Source organism: Pseudophryne corroboree, chromosome 11, assembly GCF_028390025.1.
Source record: "Pseudophryne corroboree isolate aPseCor3 chromosome 11, aPseCor3.hap2, whole genome shotgun sequence".
Classification (NCBI taxonomy): Eukaryota; Metazoa; Chordata; class Amphibia; order Anura; family Myobatrachidae; genus Pseudophryne; species Pseudophryne corroboree.
Genome location: NC_086454.1, coordinates 331980968 through 332004600, shown reverse-complemented (window position 1 = coordinate 332004600; position 23633 = coordinate 331980968). Strand labels below are relative to the sequence as shown.

The 23633-nt window shown below is 48.9% G+C and overlaps 1 protein-coding gene across 2 annotated transcripts in view; it reads right to left on the bottom strand.

Moving 5' to 3' along the window:
* Positions 1 to 23633, bottom strand: part of RSPRY1 (ring finger and SPRY domain containing 1) — an 83418-nt gene that overhangs the window by 57478 nt on the left and 2307 nt on the right. For both annotated transcript variants that reach the window (XM_063945756.1, XM_063945757.1), the window contains exons 2-4: positions 18391 to 18874; positions 7524 to 7576; positions 6523 to 6635 (exon numbers count right to left, since the gene is read on the bottom strand). In XM_063945756.1, the coding sequence (XP_063801826.1) occupies positions 6523 to 6635; positions 7524 to 7576; positions 18391 to 18737 (513 nt within the window). In that variant the 5' untranslated portion in view covers positions 18738 to 18874. The remainder of the gene's footprint in view (positions 1 to 6522; positions 6636 to 7523; positions 7577 to 18390; positions 18875 to 23633) is intronic.

Below are 23633 nucleotides of genomic sequence, written 5' to 3'. Positions count from 1 at the left end.
TGTGCATAGGCTTGTGCAATCACCATTCTAATCCATCTGGCCAAGGTTTGCTTATTTGCAGGCCAGCCACGTTTCTGAAAACCAAAAAGTACAAAAAGGGTATCGGACCTCCTGAGGGAGGCAGTCCTCTCTCAGTAAATACGGAGAGCGCGCACCACATCCAGAGACCGCTCTTTGGAGGACAAACCAGAAGAGATAAAAACCGGAACCACAATCTCTTGGTTAAGATGAAAAGATGATGCCACCTTAGGTAGATAACCAGGGCGAGTTCGCAGAACTGCCCGGTCACGGTGAAGAATCAGAAAGGGTGGACGACAGGACAAAGCGCCTAAGTCCGACACCCTCCTAGCAGAGGCAATAGCCAATAAAAACATAACCTCAAGTGGAAGAAATTTAAGATCCACAGACTCAAGAGGTTCGAATGGAGACTCTTGCAGGGCATTTAAGACAACAGACAGATCCCATGGAGCCACAGGAGGGACACAGGGAGGCTGAATCCTTAAAACACCATGAGTGAAAGTACGAACGTCAGGAATGGATGCAATTTTCCTCTGAAACCACACCGACAAGGCATATATATGAACCTTGAGGGAGGCCAGATGAAGGCCTAAATCTAGGCATTGTTGCAGAAAAGCCAAAAGCCTAGAAGTTCTGAATGAATAGGCATCATAATCCTTAGCAGCACACCATGTGAAAAAAGAATTCCAGACCCTGTAATAAATCCGTGCAGAAGTCGGTTTGTGGGCCTTCAACATAGTTTGAATAACCGCCTCAGAGAATCTCTTAGCCCTCAGCAGTGAAGCTTCAAGAGCCACACCGTCAAAGCCAGTCTGGCCAGGTCTGGAAAGACACAAGAGCCCTGAACGAGGAGGTCTGGGCATTGAGGAAAAAGAAAAGGACGCTCTATCGATAGACCCTGAAGGTCTGAGAACCAATGGCGTCTGGGCCACACTGGAGCGACTAGAATTAGTATTCCTTTTTCTTGCTTGAACTTCCGAAGTACCCTGGGCAGGAGTGACACTGGCGGGAACACGTATGGCAGCCGTAAGTACCATGGAATTGCCAGTGCGTCCACAAACGCTGCTTGAGGATCCCTTGTCCTTGATCCAAAGACTGGAACCTTGTGATTGTGTCGAGACGCCATCAGGTCTACGTCTGGTAGGCCCCACTTGTCCACTAGGCGTTGAAAGACTTCCGGAAGAAGACTCCACTCTCCGGCGTGAACGCCCTGATGAATGAGGAAATCCACTTCCCAGTTGAAGACTCTGGGGATGAACACTGCCGATATTGCTGGCAGATGGCGTTCCACCTAACGGAGGATTTTTGATACTGCCAGCATTGCCATGTGGCTTCGAATGCCGCCTTGATGATTTATGTACGCCACCATGGTGGCATTGTCTGATTGTACTTGAACGGGCGTGATCTGTACTAAAGGCAGGGCCAGTGTCAACGCATTGAACACTGCCCGCAATTCTAGAATGTTTATTGGGAGGATAGACTCCTCCCTGGTCCACCGACCATGGAGAGAGTGTTGCTCCAACACCGCGCCCCAACCCCACAGACTAGCAGCCGTTGTCAGGAGGACCCAGTTATAGATTGAGAAGGGACAGCCCCTGCTCAACTGTTGGTCCTGTAGCCACCAGCTCAGTGACAGACGAACCTCCGGAGTTAAGGAGATCATTTGAGACCTGATCCGATGAGGCAGGCCGTCCCACTTGGAAAGGAGTAACTTCTGCAGAGGGCGGGAATGAAATTGAGCGTACTCTACCATGTCGAAAGCCGGCACCATGAGGCCTAGTACTTGCATCGCCGGGTGTATCGACACTCTTGGGCGAGAGAGGAAATATATGATACTGTCCTGAAGTTTCTGGAATTTCTCTGGAGACAAAAACAATCGTTGGTTATGTGTGTCCAGTAGTGCCCCCAGGTGCACCATGCTCCGAGCAGGAACCAGCGAGGACTTTTTCCAGTTGATGAGCCACCCATGGGATTGTAGGAAATGGACTGTCAGTTCCAGATGACTGAGGAGAACCTCTTGGGAGTTCGCCAGGATCAGCAAGTCGTCCAGATACGCCAGTATCCTGATACCCTGACGGCGGAGAAGAGCAGTCATCACGGCCATGACCTTGGTGAAGATCCAAGGGACCATGGCCAATCCAAAAGGCAGAGCCTGGAATTGATAATGTAGGTTGCCAATTGCAAACTGCAGATATTGCTGATGCGACATGGCAATAGGTAGGTGCAGGTAAGCATCCTGTATGTCCAGGCAATAGACAGGTGCAGGTAAGCATCCTGTAGTCTTCGGGTTCCATGGCCAGCACTATGGAGCGCAAAGTTTCCATACAGAATTTGGATACTCTCACAAACTTGTTCAATGATTTGAGGTTGAATATAGGCCTGAAGGACCCATTTGGCTTCATAACTAGAAACAGGGTCGAATAGTAACCCCTGCCTCTCTGAGACAGAGGTATCGGCACTACCAATCCTGTATCCAGGAGGGATTGTACAACCAAGTGTAGAGTTTGCGCCTTTAACGGATCCGCAGGGATAACCGTTGTGCAAAACTGGCGAGGGGGACGTCTCTTGAAAGAGATTGCGTACCCGTGAGAGACAACTTCCCGCACCCAGGCGTTCGAAGTGGTCTTTAACCAGGCCTGGGCGAACTGCAGAAGTCGGCCTCCCACCCTGAGGTCCCCCAGGGGGAGGCCCGCCCCGTCATGCAGCAGGCTTGTCTTGTTTGGAAGCAGGCTGACGGGTGGCCCAGGATTGTTTAGACTTAGGCTTAGTGGTTTTGGAAGCACGAGCCTGTCGCGGATACGCCTGACCCTTTGCTTTTCCTGGAGGTCGAAAGGAACGAAAGGTGGTACTCTTAGCCTTCGGTGCAGAAGGATTAGTATTTTGGGAGATACGCAGTCTTAGAAGTAGCCAAGTCAGTTACAATCTTCAGACACTACCCAAATAGGATGTCTCCCTTAAAAGGGAGCACCTCCAAGGTCTTTTTGGAGTCCAGATCCACCTTCCAGGACATCAACCACATAATTCGACGAGCCAGGATAGACGTAGTAGATGCCTTGGCCGCCATTACACCTGCATCAAAGGCCGCCTCCTGAATATAGTGGGAGGTTGTGGTAATATAAGGCAGATATTGTCTGGCAGTGTCAGAAAAATCCTGAGGCAACTCATCCTTAATTGCCTGAACCCATGCTTCAATTCCTTTCGCTGCCCAGGAGGCTGCCATAGTGGGTCTATGTACCGCACCAGTAAGAGAGTAAATAGACTTCAGGCATCCCTCCACACGCTTATCCTTCGGTTCCTTCAGTGAGGTGACAGTGGTGACAGGCAGAGTAGATGACACCACAAAACGTGCGACACCGGCGGTGGAGTTTCCCACTTGTTACTCAACTTCGCAAGGATAGGATAACGAGCTAGCATCTTTTTAGACAAGGAAAACTTCTTTCCTGGAGATGACCAGGATTCCTGACGTATGTCAATTAAATGGTCAGAATGTGGTAAGAATTAATTTAGCAACCTTCTGACGTTTGAATTTATCAGGTTTCTTAGACGCAGTAGTAGGCTCAGTGTCATCATCTATTTCAAGAATTGGCTTAATAGCCTCCACTAGGTCAGGAACATCAACCTGGGTTGTAGATTCCTCATCAGAAGCGACTGTATCAGTGTCTAACGGAACAGTATATTCCCCATCCTCATCGGAAGAATTATCCAAAATATTAGTGGATTGTAAGGAAGAAATGGCCCACTTAGAGGACCCCTTAGCCCCAGAGGGGCGTGGGGTAGACTTTTGTCTAACCAAAGATTGATTTAATTGTTGTAATTGGGTAGACAGAGTATCCGCCCAGGAAGGATTAACTACAGGGACAATATGTGGCTGACACAGGAGGCCCCACACGGGGCGTAAGATTTGTCACAAGTGTAGTCAGCAGACTTGAGAACGCTGCCCAGGGTGGGTCCTGATTGGCCACAGTTGCTGCAGGTTGACTGGGTGTATGGCACTCAGCGTCTGAACCAGCAGCTAAAACTTCCCCCTTGGGTAAATCCGTGATGCTAGCCCTGCATGATGCAGAAGCGTCCGCGGATTTCCCGCCCTGTGTGGCAGACATTATAGGGAATGTAGCCTTAGAGCGTAACAGTACAATATAGCCAGACAAACACAATACCTGCAAATAACTCCCTATGTGACAGTAAATACAGGGCACAAACATAGGATTTAAGCGGTATGAGGTGACTGAAATACACAGTAAAAATACCCAATTGTATATTCTGTGTAACACTATACATATATATATATATATATATATATATATATATATATATATATATATATATATATATATGGGATCCTGACGCACTTAGCCCCTAAGGGTACAGAATATAGTGATAGCAATATGTGATACAGGAGAATGGAATCCACACAGCAGCTACAGGCACACTCAGTCACATGTACAATACAGAAGTTATTACAGATAAACAAAACTGCACTGGACTAGTAAAACTACATTATAAATATGTATGAGTATAGATATAACAATGCACAGTAGATACTGGATGTATATCACAGAATACTTGTACTAAATATTCAGATAGCAGCACACTTGTTCTTAACGAACACTGTCTAAAATGACATGTAGAATACTTAAGTGCCTGTAAATGCACAGCGCTGATGAGACAGGCAGCTTTACAGAGGAGAAAGAGCCCTGCAGTCCCGGAGATCGGGTGTAGTATGGTATGCCGGCGGCCGGGCTCCCGGCGCCGGAATCCCGACCGCCGGCATACCGACAGCTGGGCGAGCGCAAATGAGCCCCTTGCGGGCACGGTGGCGTGCACCACGCTATCTATTCTCCCTCCTGGGGGGTCGTGGACCCCCAAGAGGGAGAAAAGGTGTCGGGATGCCAGGAGTCGGGATTCCGGCGCCGGTATACTGTGCGTCGGGATCCCGACAGCCGGCAAACTGAAGACCACCCTCGGAGATCAGCCTAGCTAGTAGTGAAGATGGTGCAAAAATCTGTCAGGGATTGAGGGAGAGAGAAATGCAGCTCCAGGGCGGGAACACCAGCAGTAGATGGCGCCCGGAGCTGGGGGAGGGGCTACAGGTCAGCGCCTTATCCCCTCTGCTGGGCCTCACCACCGGGTACTATGGAGCCTATATTAAACGGATTTTAGTAAATCCGACCTGTGCTCCCTGCTGCCCTGGTGGATATAGTGGGGTCCCTGTGCAGTACAGTGTCCACGCCAGCGGCGCGGTCCGTCTCCTAGGACTGCGATTTACCAGCGGGTCCCACTTGGGGGCCCCTCTTACCTCCTCCCTGATGTGCAGCCACGCGATCCAGGAGAGCGTCAGTGGTGTGTGCCTGAAGTCCGGTGCGCCTCCGCTACAAGTACCCGGGAAACAGGCCGCGGGAGTATGCAGCGCTGCTGGGGGAGGTGATGGAGCCGAAGCACGATATGTCAGACTGACATAGAAAGTGCTGCAGCCCTTGAAGTCTTCTTAAAAAGCTCTTTTCAGGGCTGCCTAGCGCAGCCCCACCTGTTAGTGACCTGTTACACAGGCACCAACTTACAAACTGAGCTCCAGTGCCTGGAGGCAGGACTATAGAGGAGGCAGTGCAATGCATCCTGGTCAAAGCTTTAGCCTGTTGGTGCCTCGGATCAAGATCCAACTCTACACCCCGATGTTATTCCCTGTGGAATCCCAGTGTACCCCGCTGCAGAAATTACAATAACAATCCTTCAGAATCCTCAGGAATTCCACCGTAACCTTGTACCCCTCCGTACGCCAGTCTTACCTACCCCCTGGCTGTGACTCCCAGGCTGCAGCCGCACACACTGTCCAGGCTGGGAGAGGAGAAAGCTGCAAGCATCAGCACAGAGACCTAGGAGGGAGCACTAAACTACTTACACAGCGTGTAAGAAGCGAATGTGGCTCCTGATTGGACACGAGCGATCAATCCAGTCTGAAGACTTTGGTTGTACCCGCTGCAAGTGCTGGTAAAGGAGTGGGAAAGATGGATGGGAATCCCCCACCAAAAGGTATACAACAGGATGGACAGGAGCCGAGCCCCTATGGTGCAGGGGTTAAAGCAATGGTGGACACCCCCTTTAAATCACTGTAACATTCAGCTGTGTGCAGGACGTCAGTATCATATTTCTTTACACTTCTAAATATCTGACTCACCTAAAAGCGCCGTAACACAAAACTAACCTGGTAAGACGAAGAACCAATATAAAACACAATACTCATGTATAAAAGAACAAGACGCTCGGACTCCGCCCGTGTCAGGTGGCAGAAATAAAAACAAATCCAATAAAACTCACTCTCAGTTAACCCTTACACTCCAGAGAAAGTCTCATGCCAGTGAAAGCTTTCACCTAACCGATCATTAGTAAGTTGCCAAATCAACACGGTAGGTTTTTATAGGAGTGATTCCTGCACAGTCACGTTCCCCTGGCAGCCGGGTGTTCAGCATTATTCACATCCATAGCAGAGGAGAAACAGATCGCACCTACCTTTGTTGGCAATGGACATTCATCCAGCAACAATGTAATGACAGCTGGACCCAAGGGATCTTCTAATGGAATGACCCTAATGAGGGACTGCACCACATCCAGCCAGCCGTTATCTGCGTCAAGAAAGCAGAGAGAGTAACGGAATAATGCAAACGAGAAATAAACATCCTAATGTAGATTAGCAAGTCATAGGGAAAAGAATAGTCATGCGCTTATATTACATAGTAACACAGTAACTAAGTTTGAAAAAAAGACAATTGTCCATCGCGTTCAACCTATTTGTGGTCTCCTATGCAGTCTTATTATAGGACTAATTATTTTTATGTTAGGACTAGTTATATTAACTTTAATGCGTGACTACGCACCATAACCCTGAATATCTTTATCCAATAGGAATTTATGTAACCCATTCTTAAAGGTGTTGACTGAGTCCGCCATTACTACTCTCTCAGGCAGGAAATTCCAAACACGTATTGTCCTTACTGTCAAAAAACCTTTTCGCCTCAATGTGCGGAAACTCCTCTAACCTAAGCGAGTGACCACGTGTCCTCTGTGCTGATCTTATTGAAAACAGGTCCCTCCCGAGCTCTGTGTATTGTCCCCTTATATATTTGTAGATGTTGATCATGTCCCCTCTTAGTCTCCTCTTTTCCAATGTAAACATGCCTAGCCTTGCAAGCCTTTCCTCGTATTCCAGCGTCTCCATGCCCTTGATTAGTTTGGTTGCCCGCCTCTGAACCTTTTCTAGCTCCAGGATATCCTTTTTTATTAATATGGTGCCAAAAATTGCACACAGTATTCAAGATGTGGTCTCACTAGTGATTTATATAATGGAAGTATAACACTCTCGTCCCTTGCATCAATTACCCGTTTTATACATGCTAATATCTTATTATTGTAAGGGAGAACATTCCAGCCTGGGCAGGTACGGAAGGAACGTGAAAAGACTGTAAAGCACAGCCGACATGGAGGTTAGAGGTAAGATAGGAGGACGGAAGTACCTGTTTCAGCCATTTCGTGTAGCGTGATCATGGAATAGGGGGGCTCCTGGTCACTGAAAAGGAAGGTTCACATTTGGGTTTTTGGATTTGACAAACAGAGAAAAAGAAATACACAGCATCTTATGGTTCCATGAATAACAAGCAGGCAATGATTGACGGATTATGCATTGTTATACTAAGGTAGAGGTTCCCAAACGTGGTCCTCAAGGCACCCCAACGGTCCTGGTTTTAAATGTATCCAGGCTTGGTCACAGGTGACTTAATTAGCACCTTAGTCAATTTGATTTAACCATCTATGCTGAGCCATGGTTATACCTAAAACCTGGACTGTTGGGGTGCCTTGAGGACCACGTTTGGCCGCCTACAATGTAACAGAAAAGGTGGGATTCAAATGATATATCACGCCCAATTTCCTTTCTAAAACAATCTCCATTATCGCGCATATTGCGCCCATAGTGATCAGGTTTAGCTGTGTAAAGAGTTGGGTGCCTCGCTACTCCGGGGCTAGCGAGCTGAAATAATGATACCACGCCCCCGAGGGCAGAAACAGAATGGGTGTGGAAAGGGGTGAAAAGAATTGAATCCCGCATATAGTGTTATCTGGATAACTGTGTAGGTCACCTGATATCGGGGCTCCGCCCCCAGGGAGGAAACATTTCCCCATTCCCCTGTCGATCATCCACGGCAGGGCATACACTGACCGATGCGGCCAACGTGACACTTGAAAATACTGCATTGGAGGGACATGCTAGACGTTCCGGCATGCTCAACGGATCGGTATTTTCAGGTTGGACGGCCACATACATGGAGCAATTAACTGGCCAATCCCATGATATCGGGCGGAACGGCCAGATAATTGTAGTGTGTACGCCCAGCATTACACACATACCCCTTGCACTGATAAGCAGATGTCAGAGCAGCCCCAATAGCCGGGTACACACTAGGTGATTAATCAGACAATATATTGTTCCGACACAGATCGGAACGATATATAACCAGCCACACCACTCAGTGTGTACCGGTGACCATGCGCTCCCGCAGGCTTTTCCCTGGGTCGTCCTGTTGGGCGTGCTGCATGCCTAATGGGACGTCCCAGGGAACAGTGCGATGTATTGTGCCATCGCTGGGAACACACATCGTTTAGCGTAGATTCTCCGGTCATTAGCGGATGACTAATTAAACCCCCTGGTACCATCCCCCATTAGCTGTAAGGAAGCAGAACACAAGCTTCCTGTATGAGCATATTCCTGTCCAAAATACCTTTAGTTCTTAATACGGTTGCATACATATTTTACTATATTGATAAGGGAGCTAGAACCATAAGCACTCTGGTAATAAGTATTACAGGGCCACATTCTAGGGGCCCCTTATCTTCACAGTCGCTTTTAGTAGCTGCGTGCATTTTGCTAAATTGTTAATACCAGTCACTTTAGAAAACAAAAGGGGTGAATTAACGTTTGGGGAGGGGCCTGGTATGCAGAACAGCAATCTAACTGGTGTGATATGGGGTTTTTAGGTCAGTTCTGTGTAAAGTGACACAATTGTATGACAGCTTTGAGAATATATTGTGGATACATTACATTGAAAGATAACAAAAGCAATTATTTCCAATTCAAAAAGAAACGACTGCGACACACGCAGCACTCATTATAACACACAGTACAGCATCACAACAGGCGGCACATTACATGACACAGCGACACGCATAACCTAGTACAACATCACAACAGGCGGCACATTACATGACACAGCGACACACCAAGCAGACAGATATAATAAGAATTTACTTACCGATAATTCTATTTCTCATAGTCCGTAGTGGATGCTGGGGACTCCGAAAGGACCATGGGGAATAGCGGCTCCTCAGGAGACTGGGCACAAAGTAAAAGCTTTAGGACTAGCTGGTGTGCACTGGCTCCTCCCCCCATGACCCTCCTCCAAGCCTCAGTTAGGATACTGTGCCCGGACGAGCGTACACAATAAGGAAGGATTTTGAATCCCGGGTAAGACTCATACCAGCCACACCAATCACACCGTACAACATGTGATCTGAACCCAGTTAACAGCATGATAACAGAGGAGCCTCTGAAAAGATGGCTCACAACAACAATAACCCGATTTTTGTAACAATAACTATGTACAAGTAATGCAGACAATCCGCACTTGGGATGGGCGCCCAGGATCCACTACGGACTATGAGAAATAGAATTATCGGTAAGTAAATTCTTATTTTCTCTAACGTCCTAGTGGATGCTGGGGACTCCGAAAGGACCATGGGGATTATACCAAAACTCCCAAACGGGCGGGAGAGTGCGGATGACTCTGCAGCACCGAATGAGAGAACTCCAGGTCCTCCTCAGCCAGGGTATCAAATTTGTAGAATTTAGCAAACGTGTTTGCCCCTGACCAAGTAGCTGCTCGGCAAAGTTGTAAAGCCGAGACCCCTCGGGCAGCCGCCCAAGATGAGCCCACTTTCCGTGTGGAATGGGCTTTTACAGATTTTGGCTGTGGCAGGCCTGCCACAGAATGTGCAAGCTGAATTGTACTACAAATCCAACGAGCAATCGTCTGCTTAGAAGCAGGAGCACCCAGCTTGTTGGGTGCATACAGGATAAACAGCGAGTCAGATTTTCTGACTCCAGCCGTCCTGGAAACATATATTTTCAGGGCCCTGACTACGTCCAGCAACTTGGAATCCTCCAAGTCCCTAGTAGCCGCAGGCACCACAATAGGTTGGTTTAAGTGAAATGCTGAAACCACCTTAGGGAGAAATTGAGGACGAGTCCTCAATTCTGCCCTGTCCGTGAGATATTTCAAGTCCACAGTGGTGAGTGGTTCAAACCAATGTGATTTTAGGAATCCCAACACTACTGTACATTGAGATCCCAAGGTGCCACTGGAGGCACAAAAGGAGTCTGTATATGCAGTACTCCCTTGACAAACGTCTGAACTTCAGGAACAGAAGCTAGTTCTTTTTGGAAGAATATCGACAGGGCCGAAATTTGAACCTTAATGGACCCTAATTTGAGGCCCATAGACAGTCCTGTTTGCAGGAAATGCAGGAATCGACCCAGTTGAAATTCCTCCGTAGGGGCCTTCCTGGCCTCGCACCACGCAACATATTTACGCCAAATACGGTGATAATGTTGTACAGTTACATCCTTCCTGGCTTTGATCAGGGTAGGGATGACTTCATCCGGAATGCCTTTTTTCCTTCAGGATCCGGCGTTCAACCGCCATGCCGTCAAACGCAGCCGCGGTAAGTCTTGGAACAGACATGGTCCCTGCTGGAGCAGGTCCTGTCTTAGAGGTAGAGGCCACGGGTCTTCCGTGAGCATCTCTTGAATTTCCGGGTACCAAGTCCTTCTTGGCCAATCCGGAGCCACGAGTATAGTCTTTACTCCTCTCCTTCTTATGATTCTCAGTACTTTTGGTACGAGAGGAAGAGGAGGGAACACATACACTGACCGGTACACCCACGGTGTTACCAGAGCGTCCACAGCTATTGCCTGAGGGTCCCTTGACCTAGAGCAATATCTGTCCAGTTTTTTGTTGAGGCGAGACGCCATCATGTCCACCTTTGGTTTTTCCCAACGGTTTACAATCATGTGGAAGACTTCTGGGTGAAGTCCCCACTCCCCCGGGTGAAGATCGTGTCTGCTGAGGAAGTCTGCTTCCCAGTTGTCCACTCCCGGAATGAACACTGCTGACAGTGCTATCACATGATTTTCCGCCCAGCGAAGAATCCTTGTTACTTCCGTCATTGCCCTCCTGCTTCTTGTGCCGCCCTGTCTGTTTACGTGGGCGACTGCCGTGATGTTGTCCGACTGGATCAATACAGGCTGACCCTGAAGCAGAGGCCTTGCCTGACTTAGGGCATTGTAAATGGCCCTTAGTTCCAGGATATTTATGTGAAGTGACGTTTCCATGCTTGACCACAAGCCCTGGAAATTTTTTCCCTGTGTGACTGCTCCCCAGCCTCTCAGGCTGGCATCCGTGGTCACCAGGACCCAATCCTGAATGCCGAATCTGCGGCAATCTAGGAGATGAGCACTCTGTAACCACCACAGGAGAGACACCCTTGTCCTTGGAGACAGGGTTATCCGCTGATGCATTTGAAGATGCGATCCGGACCATTTGTCTAGCAGATCCAACTGAAAAGTTCTTGCGTGGAATCTGCCGAATGGAATCGCTTCGTAAGAAGCCACCATCTTTCCCAGGACCCTTGTGCACTGATGCACTGACACCTGGCCTGGTCTTAGGAGTTTCCTGACTAGGTCGGATAACTCCCTGGCTTTCTCTTCCGGGAGAAACACCTTTTTCTGTACTGTGTCCAGAATCATCCCTAGGAACAGCAGACGTGTCGTCGGAATCAGCTGCGATTTTGGAATATTTAGAATCCATCCGTGCTGTCGTAGTACTATTTGAGATAGTGCTACTCCAACCTCTAACTGTTCTCTGGACCGTGCCCTTATCAGGAGATCGTCCAAGTAAGGGATAATTAAGACGCCTTTTCTTCGAAGAAGAATCATCATTTCGGCCATTACCTTGGTAAAGACCCGGGGTGCCGTGGACAATCCAAACGGCAGCGTCTGAAACTGATAGTGACAGTTCTGTACCACAAACCTGAGGTACCCTTGGTGAGAAGGGCAAATTGGGACATGGAGGTAAGCATCCTTGATGTCCAGAGACACCATGTAGTCCCCTTCTTCCAGGTTCGCTATCACTGCTCTGAGTGACTCCATCTTGAACTTGAACCTTTTTATGTAAGTGTTCAAGGCTTTCAGATTTAAAATGGGTCTCACCGAGCCGTCCGGCTTCGGTACCACAAACAGCGTGGAGTAATACCCCTTTCCCTGTTGTAGGAGGGGTACCTTGATTATCACTTGCTGGGAATACAGCTTGTGAATGGCTTCCAATACCGCCTCCCTGTCGGGGGTAGACGTTGGTAAAGCAGACTTCAGGAACCGGCGAGGGGGAGACGTCTCGAATTCCAATTTGTACCCCTGAGATACTACCTGCAGGATCCAGGGGTCCACTTGCGAGTGAGCCCACTGCACGCTGAAATTCTTGAGACGGGCCCCCACCGTGCCTGAGTCCGCTTGTAAGGCCCCAGCGTCATGCTGAGGACTTGGCAGAAGCGGGGGAAGGCTTCTGTTCGTGGGAAGAAGCTGTCTGTTGCAGTCTTTTTCCCCTTCCTCTGCCCCGGGGCAGATATGAGTGGCCTTTTGCCCGCTTGCCCTTATGGGGACGAAAGGACTGAGCCTGAAAAGACGGTATCTTTTTCTGCTGCGAGGTGACTTGGGGTAAAAAGGTGGATTTCCCAGCCGTTGCCGTGGCCACCAGGTCCGATAGACCGCCCCCAAATAACTCCTCCCCTTTATACGGCAATACTTCCATATGCCGTTTGGAATCCGCATCCCCTGACCACTGTCGCGTCCATAATCCTCTTCTGGCAGAAATGGACATCGCACTTACTCTTGATGCCAGAGTGCAAATGTCTCTCTGTGCATCTCGCATATATAGGAATGCATCCTTTAAATGCTCTATAGTCAATAATATATTGTCCCTGTCCAGGGTATCAATATTTTCAGTCAGGGAATCCGACCAAGCCACCCCAGCACTGCACATCCAGGCTGAGGCGATTGCTGGTCGCAGTATAACACCAGTATGTGTGTATATACTTTTAAGGATATTTTCCAGCCTCCTATCTGCTGGCTCCTTAAGGGCGGCCGTTTCTGGAGACGGTAACGCCACTTGTTTTGATAAGCGTGTGAGCGCCTTATCCACCCTAGGGGGTGTTTCCCAACGAGCCCTAACCTCTGGTGGGAAGGGATATAGTGCCAATAATTTTTTAGAAATTAGCAGTTTTTTGTCGGGGGTAACCCACGCTTCATCACACACTTCATTCAATTCATCTGATTCAGGAAAAACTACGGGTAGTTTTTTCACACCCCACATAATACCCCTTTTTGTGGTACTTGCAGTATCAGAGATGTGCAAAACCTCCTTCATTGCCGTGATCATGTAACGTGTGGCCCTACTGGAAAATACGTTTGTTTCTTCACCGTCGACACTAGAGTCAGTGTCTGTGTCTGGGTCCGTGTCGACCCACTGAGGTAACGGGCGTTTAATAGCCCCTGACGGTGTTTGAGACGCCTGGACAGGCACTAACTGAACTGCCGGCTGTCTCATGTCGTCAACAGTTTTCTGTAACGTGTCGACACTGTCACGTAATTCCTTAATTACGGCCATCCGTTCAGGTGTCGACTCCCTAGGGGGTGACATCACCATTATAGGCAATTGCTCCGCCTCCACATCATTTTCCTCCTCATACATGTCGACACACACGTACCGACACCCAGCTCACACACAGGGAATGCTCTGATAGAGGACAGGACCCACTTAGCCCCTTGGGGAGACAGAGGGAGAGTTTGCCAGCACACACCAGAGCGCTATATATGTATAGGGACAACCTTACAATAAGTGTCTATCCCTTATAGCTGCTTATATCTGTTATTTTGCCAAATAAGTGCCCCCCTCTCTTTTTTACCCTGTTTCTGTAGTTGCAGGATGCAGGGGAGATTCTGGGAGCCTTCCTACCAGCGGAGCTGTGTGGGAAAAATGGCGCTGTGTGCTGAGGAGATAGGCCCCGCCCCCTTCACGGCGGGCTCTTCTCCCGCTTTTTACTGGAAAACTGGCAGGGGTTAAATACATCCATATAGCACAGGAGCTATATGTGATGTATTTTTTGCCAAATAAGGTAAATTCATTGCTTCCCAGGGCGCCCCCCCCCAGCGCCCTGCACCCTCAGTGACCGGAGTATGAAGTGTGCTGAGAGCAATGGCGCACAGCTGCAGTACTGTGCGCTACCTTATGAAGACAGGAAAGTCTTCTGCCGCCGATTTATGGACCTCTTCTTGCTTCAGCATCTGTAAGGGGACCGGCGGCGCGGCTCCGGGACCCATCCATGGCTTGGCCTGTGATCGTCCCTCTGGAGCTAATGTCCAGTAGCCTAAGAAGCCCAATCCACTCTGCACGCAGGTGAGTTCACTTCTTCTCCCCTTAGTCCCTCGATGCAGTGAGCCTGTTGCCAGCAGGTCTCACTGAAAATAAAAAACCTATTTAAACTTTTACTCTAAGCAGCTCAGGAGAGCCACCTAGATTGCACCCTTCTCGTTCGGGCACAAAATCTTAACTGAGGCTTGGAGGAGGGTCATGGGGGGAGGAGCCAGTGCACACCAGCTAGTCCTAAAGCTTTTACTTTGTGCCCAGTCTCCTGCGGAGCCGCTATTCCCCATGGTCCTTTCGGAGTCCCCAGCATCCACTAGGACGTTAGAGAAAACGCAATACAGCATCACAACAGGCGGCACATTACATGACACAGCGACACACATAACGCAATACAGCATCACAACAGGCGGCACATGACACACCAAGCAGACAGATATAACGCAATACAGCATCACAACAGGCGGCACATTACATGACACAGCGACACACCAAGCAGACACACATAACGTAGTATAGCATCACAACAGGCGGCACATGACAAAGCGACACACCAGGCAGACAGATATAACGCAGTACAGCATCACAACGGGCGGCACATGACATGACACAGCGACACACCAAGCAGACAGACATAACGCAATACAGCATCACAACAGGCGGCACATGACATGACACAGCGACACACCAAGCAGACAGACATAACGCAATACAGCATCACAACAGGCGGCACATTACATGACACACCAAGCAGACAGATATAACGCAGTGCAGCATCACAACAGGCGGCACATTACATGACACAGCGACACACCAAGCAGACAGATATAACGCAATACAGCATCACAACAGGCGGCACATTACATGACACAGCGACACACCAAGCAGACAGATATAACACAGTACAGCATCACAACAGGCGGCACATGACACAGCGACACACCAAGCAGACAGATATAACGCAATACAGCATCACAACAGGGGGCACATTACATGACACAGTGACACACATAACGTAGTACAGCATCACAATAGGTGGCACATTACATGACACAGCGACACACCAAGCAGACAGACATAACATAGTACAGTATCGCAACAGGCGGCACATGACATGACACAGCGACACACCAAGCAGACAGACATAACGTAGTACAGCATCACAACAGGCGGCACATTACATGACACAGCGACACACCAGGCAGACAGATATAACGCAGTACAGCATCACAACATGCGGCACATTACATGACACAGCGACACACCAGGCAGGCAGATATAACACAGTACAGCATCACAACAGGCGGCACATTACATGACACAGCGACACACCAAGCAGACAGATATAACGCAGTACAGCATCACAACAGGCGGCACATTACATGACACAGCGACACACCAAGCAGACAGATATAACACAGTACAGTATCGCAACAGGCGGCACATTACATAACACAGCGACACACCAAGCAGACAGATATAACGCAGTACAGCATCACAACAGGCTGCACATTACATGACACAGCGACACACCAGGCAGGCAGATATAACACAGTACAGCATCACAACAGGCGGCACATGACATGACACAGCGACACACCAAGCAGACAGACATAACGCAGTACAGCATCACAACAGGCGGCACATGACATGACACAGTGACACACCAAGCAGACAGATGTAACGCAATACAGCATCACAACAGGCGGCACATTACATGACACAGCGACACACCAAGCAGACAGACATAACACAGTACAGCATCACAACAGGCGGCACATGACACAGCGACACACCAAGCAGACAGATATAACGCAATACAGCATCACAACAGGCGGCACATGACATGACACAGCGACACACCAAGCAGGCAGACATAACGCAGTACAGCATCACAACAGGCGGCACATTACATGACACAGCGACACACACAACATAGTACAGCATCACAACAGGCGGCACATTACATGACACAGCGACACACCAAGCAGACAGATATAACGTAGTACAGCATCACAATAGGTGGCACATTACATGACACAGCGACACACCAAGCAGACAGATATAACGTAGTACAGTATCGCAACAGGCGGCACATGACACAGCGACACACCAAGCAGACAGACATAACATAGTACAGTATCGCAACAGGCGGCACATTATATGACACAGCGACACACCAAGCAGACAGACATAACGTAGTACAGCATCACAACAGGCGGGACATTACATGACACAGCGACACACCAAGCAGACAGATATAACGCAGTACAGCATCACAACAGGCGGCACATTACATGACACAGCGACACACCAGGCAGGCAGATATAACACAGTACAGCATCACAACAGGCGGCACATGACATGACACACCAAGCAGACAGATATAACGCAGTATAGTATCACAACAGGCGGCACATTACATGACACAGCGACACACCAGGCAGGCAGATATAACACAGTACAGCATCACAACAGGCGGCACATGACATGACACACCAAGCAGACAGATATAACGCAGTACAGTATCACAACAGGCGGCACATTACATGACACAGCGACACACCAGGCAGGCAGATATAACACAGTACAGCATCACAACAGGCGGCACATTACATGACACAGCGACACACCAGGCAGGCAGATATAACACAGTACAGCATCACAACAGGCGGCACATTACATGACACAGCGACACACCAAGCAGACAGATATAACGCAGTACAGTATCACAACAGGCGGCACATGACACAGCGACACACCAAGCAGACAGATATAACGCAGTACAGTATCACAACAGGCGGCACATGACACAGCGACACACCAGGCAGGCAGATATAACACAGTACAGCATCACAACAGGCGGCACATGACATGACACAGCGACACACCAAGCAGACAGACATAACGCAGTACAGCATCACAACAGGCGGCACATGACACGACACAGTGACACACCAAGCAGACAGATGTAACGCAATACAGCATCACAACAGGCGGCACATTACATGACACAGCGACACACCAAGCAGACAGACATAACACAGTACAGCATCACAACAGGCGGCACATGACACAGCGACACACCAAGCAGACAGATATAACGCAGTACAGCATCACAACAGGCGGCACATGACACAGCGACACACGAAGCAGACAGACATAACATAGTACAGTATCGCAACAGGCGGCACATGACATGACACACCAGGCAGACAGATATAACACAGTACAGCATCATAACAGGCGGCACATTACATGACACACCAAGCAGACAGATATAACGCAGTACAGCATCACAACAGGCGGCACATGACAAAGCGACACACCAGGCAGACAGATAACAGTACAGCATCACAACAGGCGGCACATTACATGACACAGCGACACAACAAGCAGACAGATATAACGCAGTACAGCATCACAACAGGCGGCACATTACATGACACAGCGACACACCAGGCAGACAGACATAACGCAGTACAGCATCACAACAGGCGGCACATGACAAAGCGACACACCAGGCAGACAGATATAACGCAGTACAGCATCACAACAGGCGGCACATTACATGACACAGCGACACACCAGGCAGACAGATATAACGCAGTACAGCATCACAACAGGCGGCACATTACATGACACAGCGACACACCAGGCAGACAGACATAACACAGTACAGCATCACAACAGGCGGCACATGACATGACACAGCGACACACCAAGCAGACAGATATAACGCAGTACAGCATCACAACAGGCGGCACATTACATGACACAGCGACACACCAGGCAGACAGATATAACACAGTACAGCATCACAACAGGCGGCACATGACACGACACAGTATCTTACTTATCCACCAGCGTTCTGATGACAGCCAAGGTATCCAGCACCAGGCCGTCCACATTAGGCTTTTTCCTCCGTGGCTCATGTGGACCTCGCCCTCTGCGGGGAGGCCTTACAGGGTCTCTTGGGCGGTTCCTAGCCTCGCTGACAGGTATGATGCGGTTCTCAGTGTGCTGACTTGGAGAGTCTACATTGTCCTCCACACCACTATCCTCTTTGCATACACAAGTGTTCCCCATGGTACTGCGCTCCCACTGTTCATTTACGTACACTGTTTGGTGCCCAGAACGTAACAGGAAACCTTGTATAAGGCTTCTGCTAGTATAAAATGCAATCCAAGCAAGCACAATCATCTAGAACATTGTAGGCGTGGCGTCTTCATGATCGTGAATCCCGTTTTCCGCCATCCTCCTCGGTTCATTCAAGCGTTGGGACACTCACAACCGAGCATTATCTGGGGCAAAGATCCATTTCCCCCGAAACAGGAGATCTAAGGAAAGGAAAGGGTGTGAATACAAAGTATGACTGTGTGCAATGAAAGGACACCTCTAGAATTTATGTTCTATGTGATTGTAATAACCACCCACTTAGAATGGCTGTGAGCAATTAATGTGCTTTTCTGATGATATATGGAATTATTTCACTGGCATCACTAAAACATATTCCCCGTAGTGTTCATTCTAGCACCCTGCACCTCTCACAACCCCTGCAGTTCCTCTTTCTCACCTGGGGTGTCACTCTCTGCTCTGGATGCTTCTGGCACACTCTGGTCTGTATCGACTACAGTGTGCTAAAAGCATCCAGAGCAGAGAGTGACACCCCAGGTGAGAAAGAGGAACTGCAGGGGTTGTGAAAGGTGCAGGGTGCTAGAATGAACACTATTCCCCTAGTCCAGTGGTTCCCACACTGTGTGCCCCGGCACCCTGGGGTGCCTTGGAATGGTGGTCAAGGGCCGCTTTAAATTATTTATGGTCAATGTAATAGGCAAAACCAATGCTGGTGGCGGACAATTATAATCAGAAGTGAATCTTGTCTGGCACCACATACCGGAACCTAAGGATGACATACAGACGGAGCCACGCTAATCTAGGCTTCTCTGCTGCACCTAGGTGCACCAAGGTTTATTAGCATAAGTCTTTCATCTATTGTTCTCAGCTGCAATACATCAGTTCTCAGCTGCAATACAGCTCCATCTGTATAAACACAGTTTACTTAATTTTATATATTTTTTAAGATTTCTTAATAAGACACTTTTGACCTAGGGGTGCCGCGAGTAAAAAATAGTTTGACACTCTAGGCCGCAGTGATTCAAAAAAAGTTTGGGAGCCGCTGCCCGAGTCATTCGATGAAACGTTATAAACAAGCAATCGCCATAGCAACCTGACAACATGGAAAAAGGAACGTGATGAAAGTGTACCTGTCTACTGGACCAATAATCAGCCAATGAAATCTCATCACTAAGGAACAAAAGCTGTATGTCTTTAAATGCATTATATTACTAGTAATCAATGCAATTATAAAATATCCTTAAGGTGGGTACACACTGATAGATATATTTTCAGATCAATTGATCGGCAAATATATCTATGGACGGATCGGGCAGTGTGTTGTGCATACACACTGCCCGGTCCATCGGGGACTGACGTCATGAACTGGGCGGGGCCCAGTTCAGCTGTCAATCACCACCGGCTACCGCAGCATGTGTACGGGCGGTCGGCCGGCCGCCCGTAAACACACACAGCGACGCACCAATATATCGGTAGATATATTGGCCGACGGCTGTGCTGCGGGGCCGACGCGATATGCCTGTGAACGAGGGCGTTCACAGACATATCACCCGTACACACTGGCCGACGGACCCGCGATATATCGGCCATTCAATAGAACAGCCGATATACCGGCCAGTGTGTACCCACCTTTAGAGTTACTAATACCTAGAAAGCTGATACATTGTTGTGGCCACAAACTGGCCGCATTCACACTAGGAAGTACAAATATATATATATATATATATATATATATATATATATATATATATATATATATATATATATACACACCAGTACACCTTAATCTTAATGCCAGTTATCAGCATAGCTCAACAAGTAAGTGTATTAAACCAATTATGTTTTGTTCTAAAATTAAAAATTCATTCATTAAAAACTTTTATATGGAAGATGGAAAAAATGCAATGTTAAAACATAAGGTTTACCTATGCAATATTGGGGGTAATTCCAAGTTGATCGCAGCAGGAATTTTGTTAGCAGTTGGGCAAAACCATGTGCACTGCAGGGGAGGCAGATATAACATGTGCAGAGAGTTAGATTTGGGTGTGGTGTGTTCAATCTGCAATCTAATTTGCAGTGTAAAAATAAAGCAGCCAGTATTTACCCTGCACAGAAACAATATAACCCACCCAAATCTAACTCTCTCTGCACATGTTACATCTGCCTCCCCTGCAGTGCACATGGTTTTGCCCAACTGCTAACAAAATTCCTGCTGCGATCAACTTGGAATTACCCTTATTGTCTTCTAAACAACCGCCACATACAGATGTGTCCATATACAGGTTCCCCGAAATCACGTCAGATAGCCTTGTTCTACACACCAAGGACTTTGCGACTCAGCCGTGCTATGCCATGTTTTCTTAAAAATTGCACCTTAATTTGCTACTTTATACCAATTTTTTGGTGACAAAAATCCTGATTACTTATGGCCTGATTGAGAGAAGTGAATCGGTATTCACCCAAATCTACGGCAGGTGATTGGCAGTTGCAGCCATCTGGAGGCATGGAGGTGTACCATTCCAGAAAATGAGGAGGAGGAGGGGGGGGGGGGCTCTGGGTATGCTGGAGCCAGTGTCCGAGCTCTAAAGGGCACCATACACTAGAACGATAATCCCCGATTTTATCCAATTTCGGGCATTCGGGACGATATATCGGGTGAAATCGGGCATTTTGGAGGTGTTTCCGATCCGATGCGCGTTCCCGCGAGGGTCGGATCGGCTCCCTTAGATCGTTAGTACTGCACTCGTGATATGTCGGTTCCCGCAGGCACGGCTGGGATCGCATACGATATATCGCATGCAAAATGTACCAAATTGTATGGAATCGTATGGAACTAGTACCGGGAACCAGTCCTGGGAGAGTTCAAGGGAAATTGCCTACGACTTCAGCCTCAGACATATCCTTCTAGTGTATGGGGCCCTAAGATGCAGCTCCACTAGCCCCGATACTGGGGTATTTCCAGACATCCTGAGTAACATGAAGGTTACCCCAATGTCTGATGTTCATGCAGAGGATCCACTGTTGTGCCTTCAGATCACAGAAGGCTGCAGGGGACGTGTTAACACAAGACACCTCTTGCGGCTTTTGCATTTTTAAGCACACACCCGATTCATAGAATTTTCCATAGAGCCACATCCACTGTATATTTGCACGCAGCGTATATAGACACAGTGGATGCGCCTTTAAGGAAAAATCTTTGAATCAGGCTTTTAGTAAATGGTTAGCGAAGTAAGACACAAAAACTCAAGGAAAAGGGTAAAAAAGGAAAAAGATATTGGTCCTATATGAGTGATTTGCTCCATGCATCGTTACGCTTAAAATGCTACTTTATACTAATTCCTTTGCAAGATTACTGCTAATAAAACAACAGCTGTTGAGCCCCAGGTTGGCAAGTCTTGCAGGATTACTACTAGTAAGACAACAGCTGGAGAGCCATATATTGGCAGATCTCACAGGATTAACACTGGTAAGGCAACAGCTGGAGAGCCCCATGCTGCCAGATCTCGCGGGACTCCTGCTAGTCAGACAATAGCAGGAGTACCCCATGTTGGCAGATCTCGCAGGATTCCTGCTGGTGAGAAAACTTCTGGAGCACCCATGTCGGCAGATCTCGCAGGATTCCTGTTGGTCAGACAACAGCTGGAGTGACCCATGTTGGCAGATCCATCAGGATTCCTGCTTGCTAGACAACAGTTGAAGCGCTCCATGTTGGCAGATCTCGCAAGATTCCTGCTGCTCAGACAACACCTGGAAAGCCCATGTTGGCAGATCTCGCAGGATTCCTGCTGCTCAGACAACAGCTGAAATGCCCCATGTCGGCAGATCCATCAGGATTCCTGCTTGTTAGACAACCGTTGAAGCGCTACATGTCAGGAGATCTCGCAGGATTCCTGCTGCTCAGACAACAGCTGGAGCGCCCCATGTCGGCAGACCTCGCAGGATTCCTGCTGGTCAGACAACAGCTGGGGGGCCCCATGTCGGCAGATCTCGCAGGATTCCTGCTGGTCAGACAACAGCTGGGGAGCCCCATGTCGGCAGATCTCGCAGGATTCCTGCTGGTCAGAAAACTTCTGGAGCACCCATGTCGGCAGATCTCGCAGGATTCCTGTTGGTCAGACAACAGCTGGAGCGCCCCATGTCGGCAGATCTCGCAGGATTCCTGCTGATCAGACAACAGCTGGAGCGCCCCATGTCGGCAGATCTCGCAGGATTCCTGCTGCTCAGACAACAGCTGGAGCGCCCCATGTCGGCAGATCTCGCAGGATTCCTGCTGCTCAGACAACAGCTGGAGCGCCCCATGTCGGCAGATCTCGCAGGATTCCTGCCGCTCAGACAACAGCTGGAGCGCCCCATGTCGGCAGATCTCGCAGGATTCCTGCTGGTCAGACAACAGCTGGGGAGCCCCATGTCGGCAGATCTCGCAGGATTCCTGCTGGTCAGACAACAGCTGGGGAGCCCCATGTCGGCAGATCTCGCAGGATTCCTGCTGGTCAGAAAACTTCTGGAGCACCCATGTCGGCAGATCTCGCAGGATTCCTGTTGGCCAGACAACAGCTGGAGCGCCCCATGTCGGCAGATCTCGCAGGATTCCTGCTGGTCAGACAACAGCTGGAGCGCCCCATGTCGGCAGATCTCGCAGGATTCCTGCTGGTCAGACAACAGCTGGAGAGCCCCATGTCGGCAGATCTCGCAGGATTCCTGCTGGTCAGACAACAGCTGGAGTGACCCATGTCGGGAGATCTCGCAGGATTCCTGCTGGTCAGACAACAGCTGGAGCGCCCCATGTCGGCAGATCTCGCAGGATTCCTGCTGGTCAGACAACAGCTGGAGCGCCCCATGTCGGCAGATCTCGCAGGATTCCTGCTGGTCAGACAACAGCTGGAGTGACCCATGTTGGCAGATCTCGCAGGATTCCTGCTGGTCAGACAACAGCTGGAGCGCCCCATGATGGCAGATCTCGCA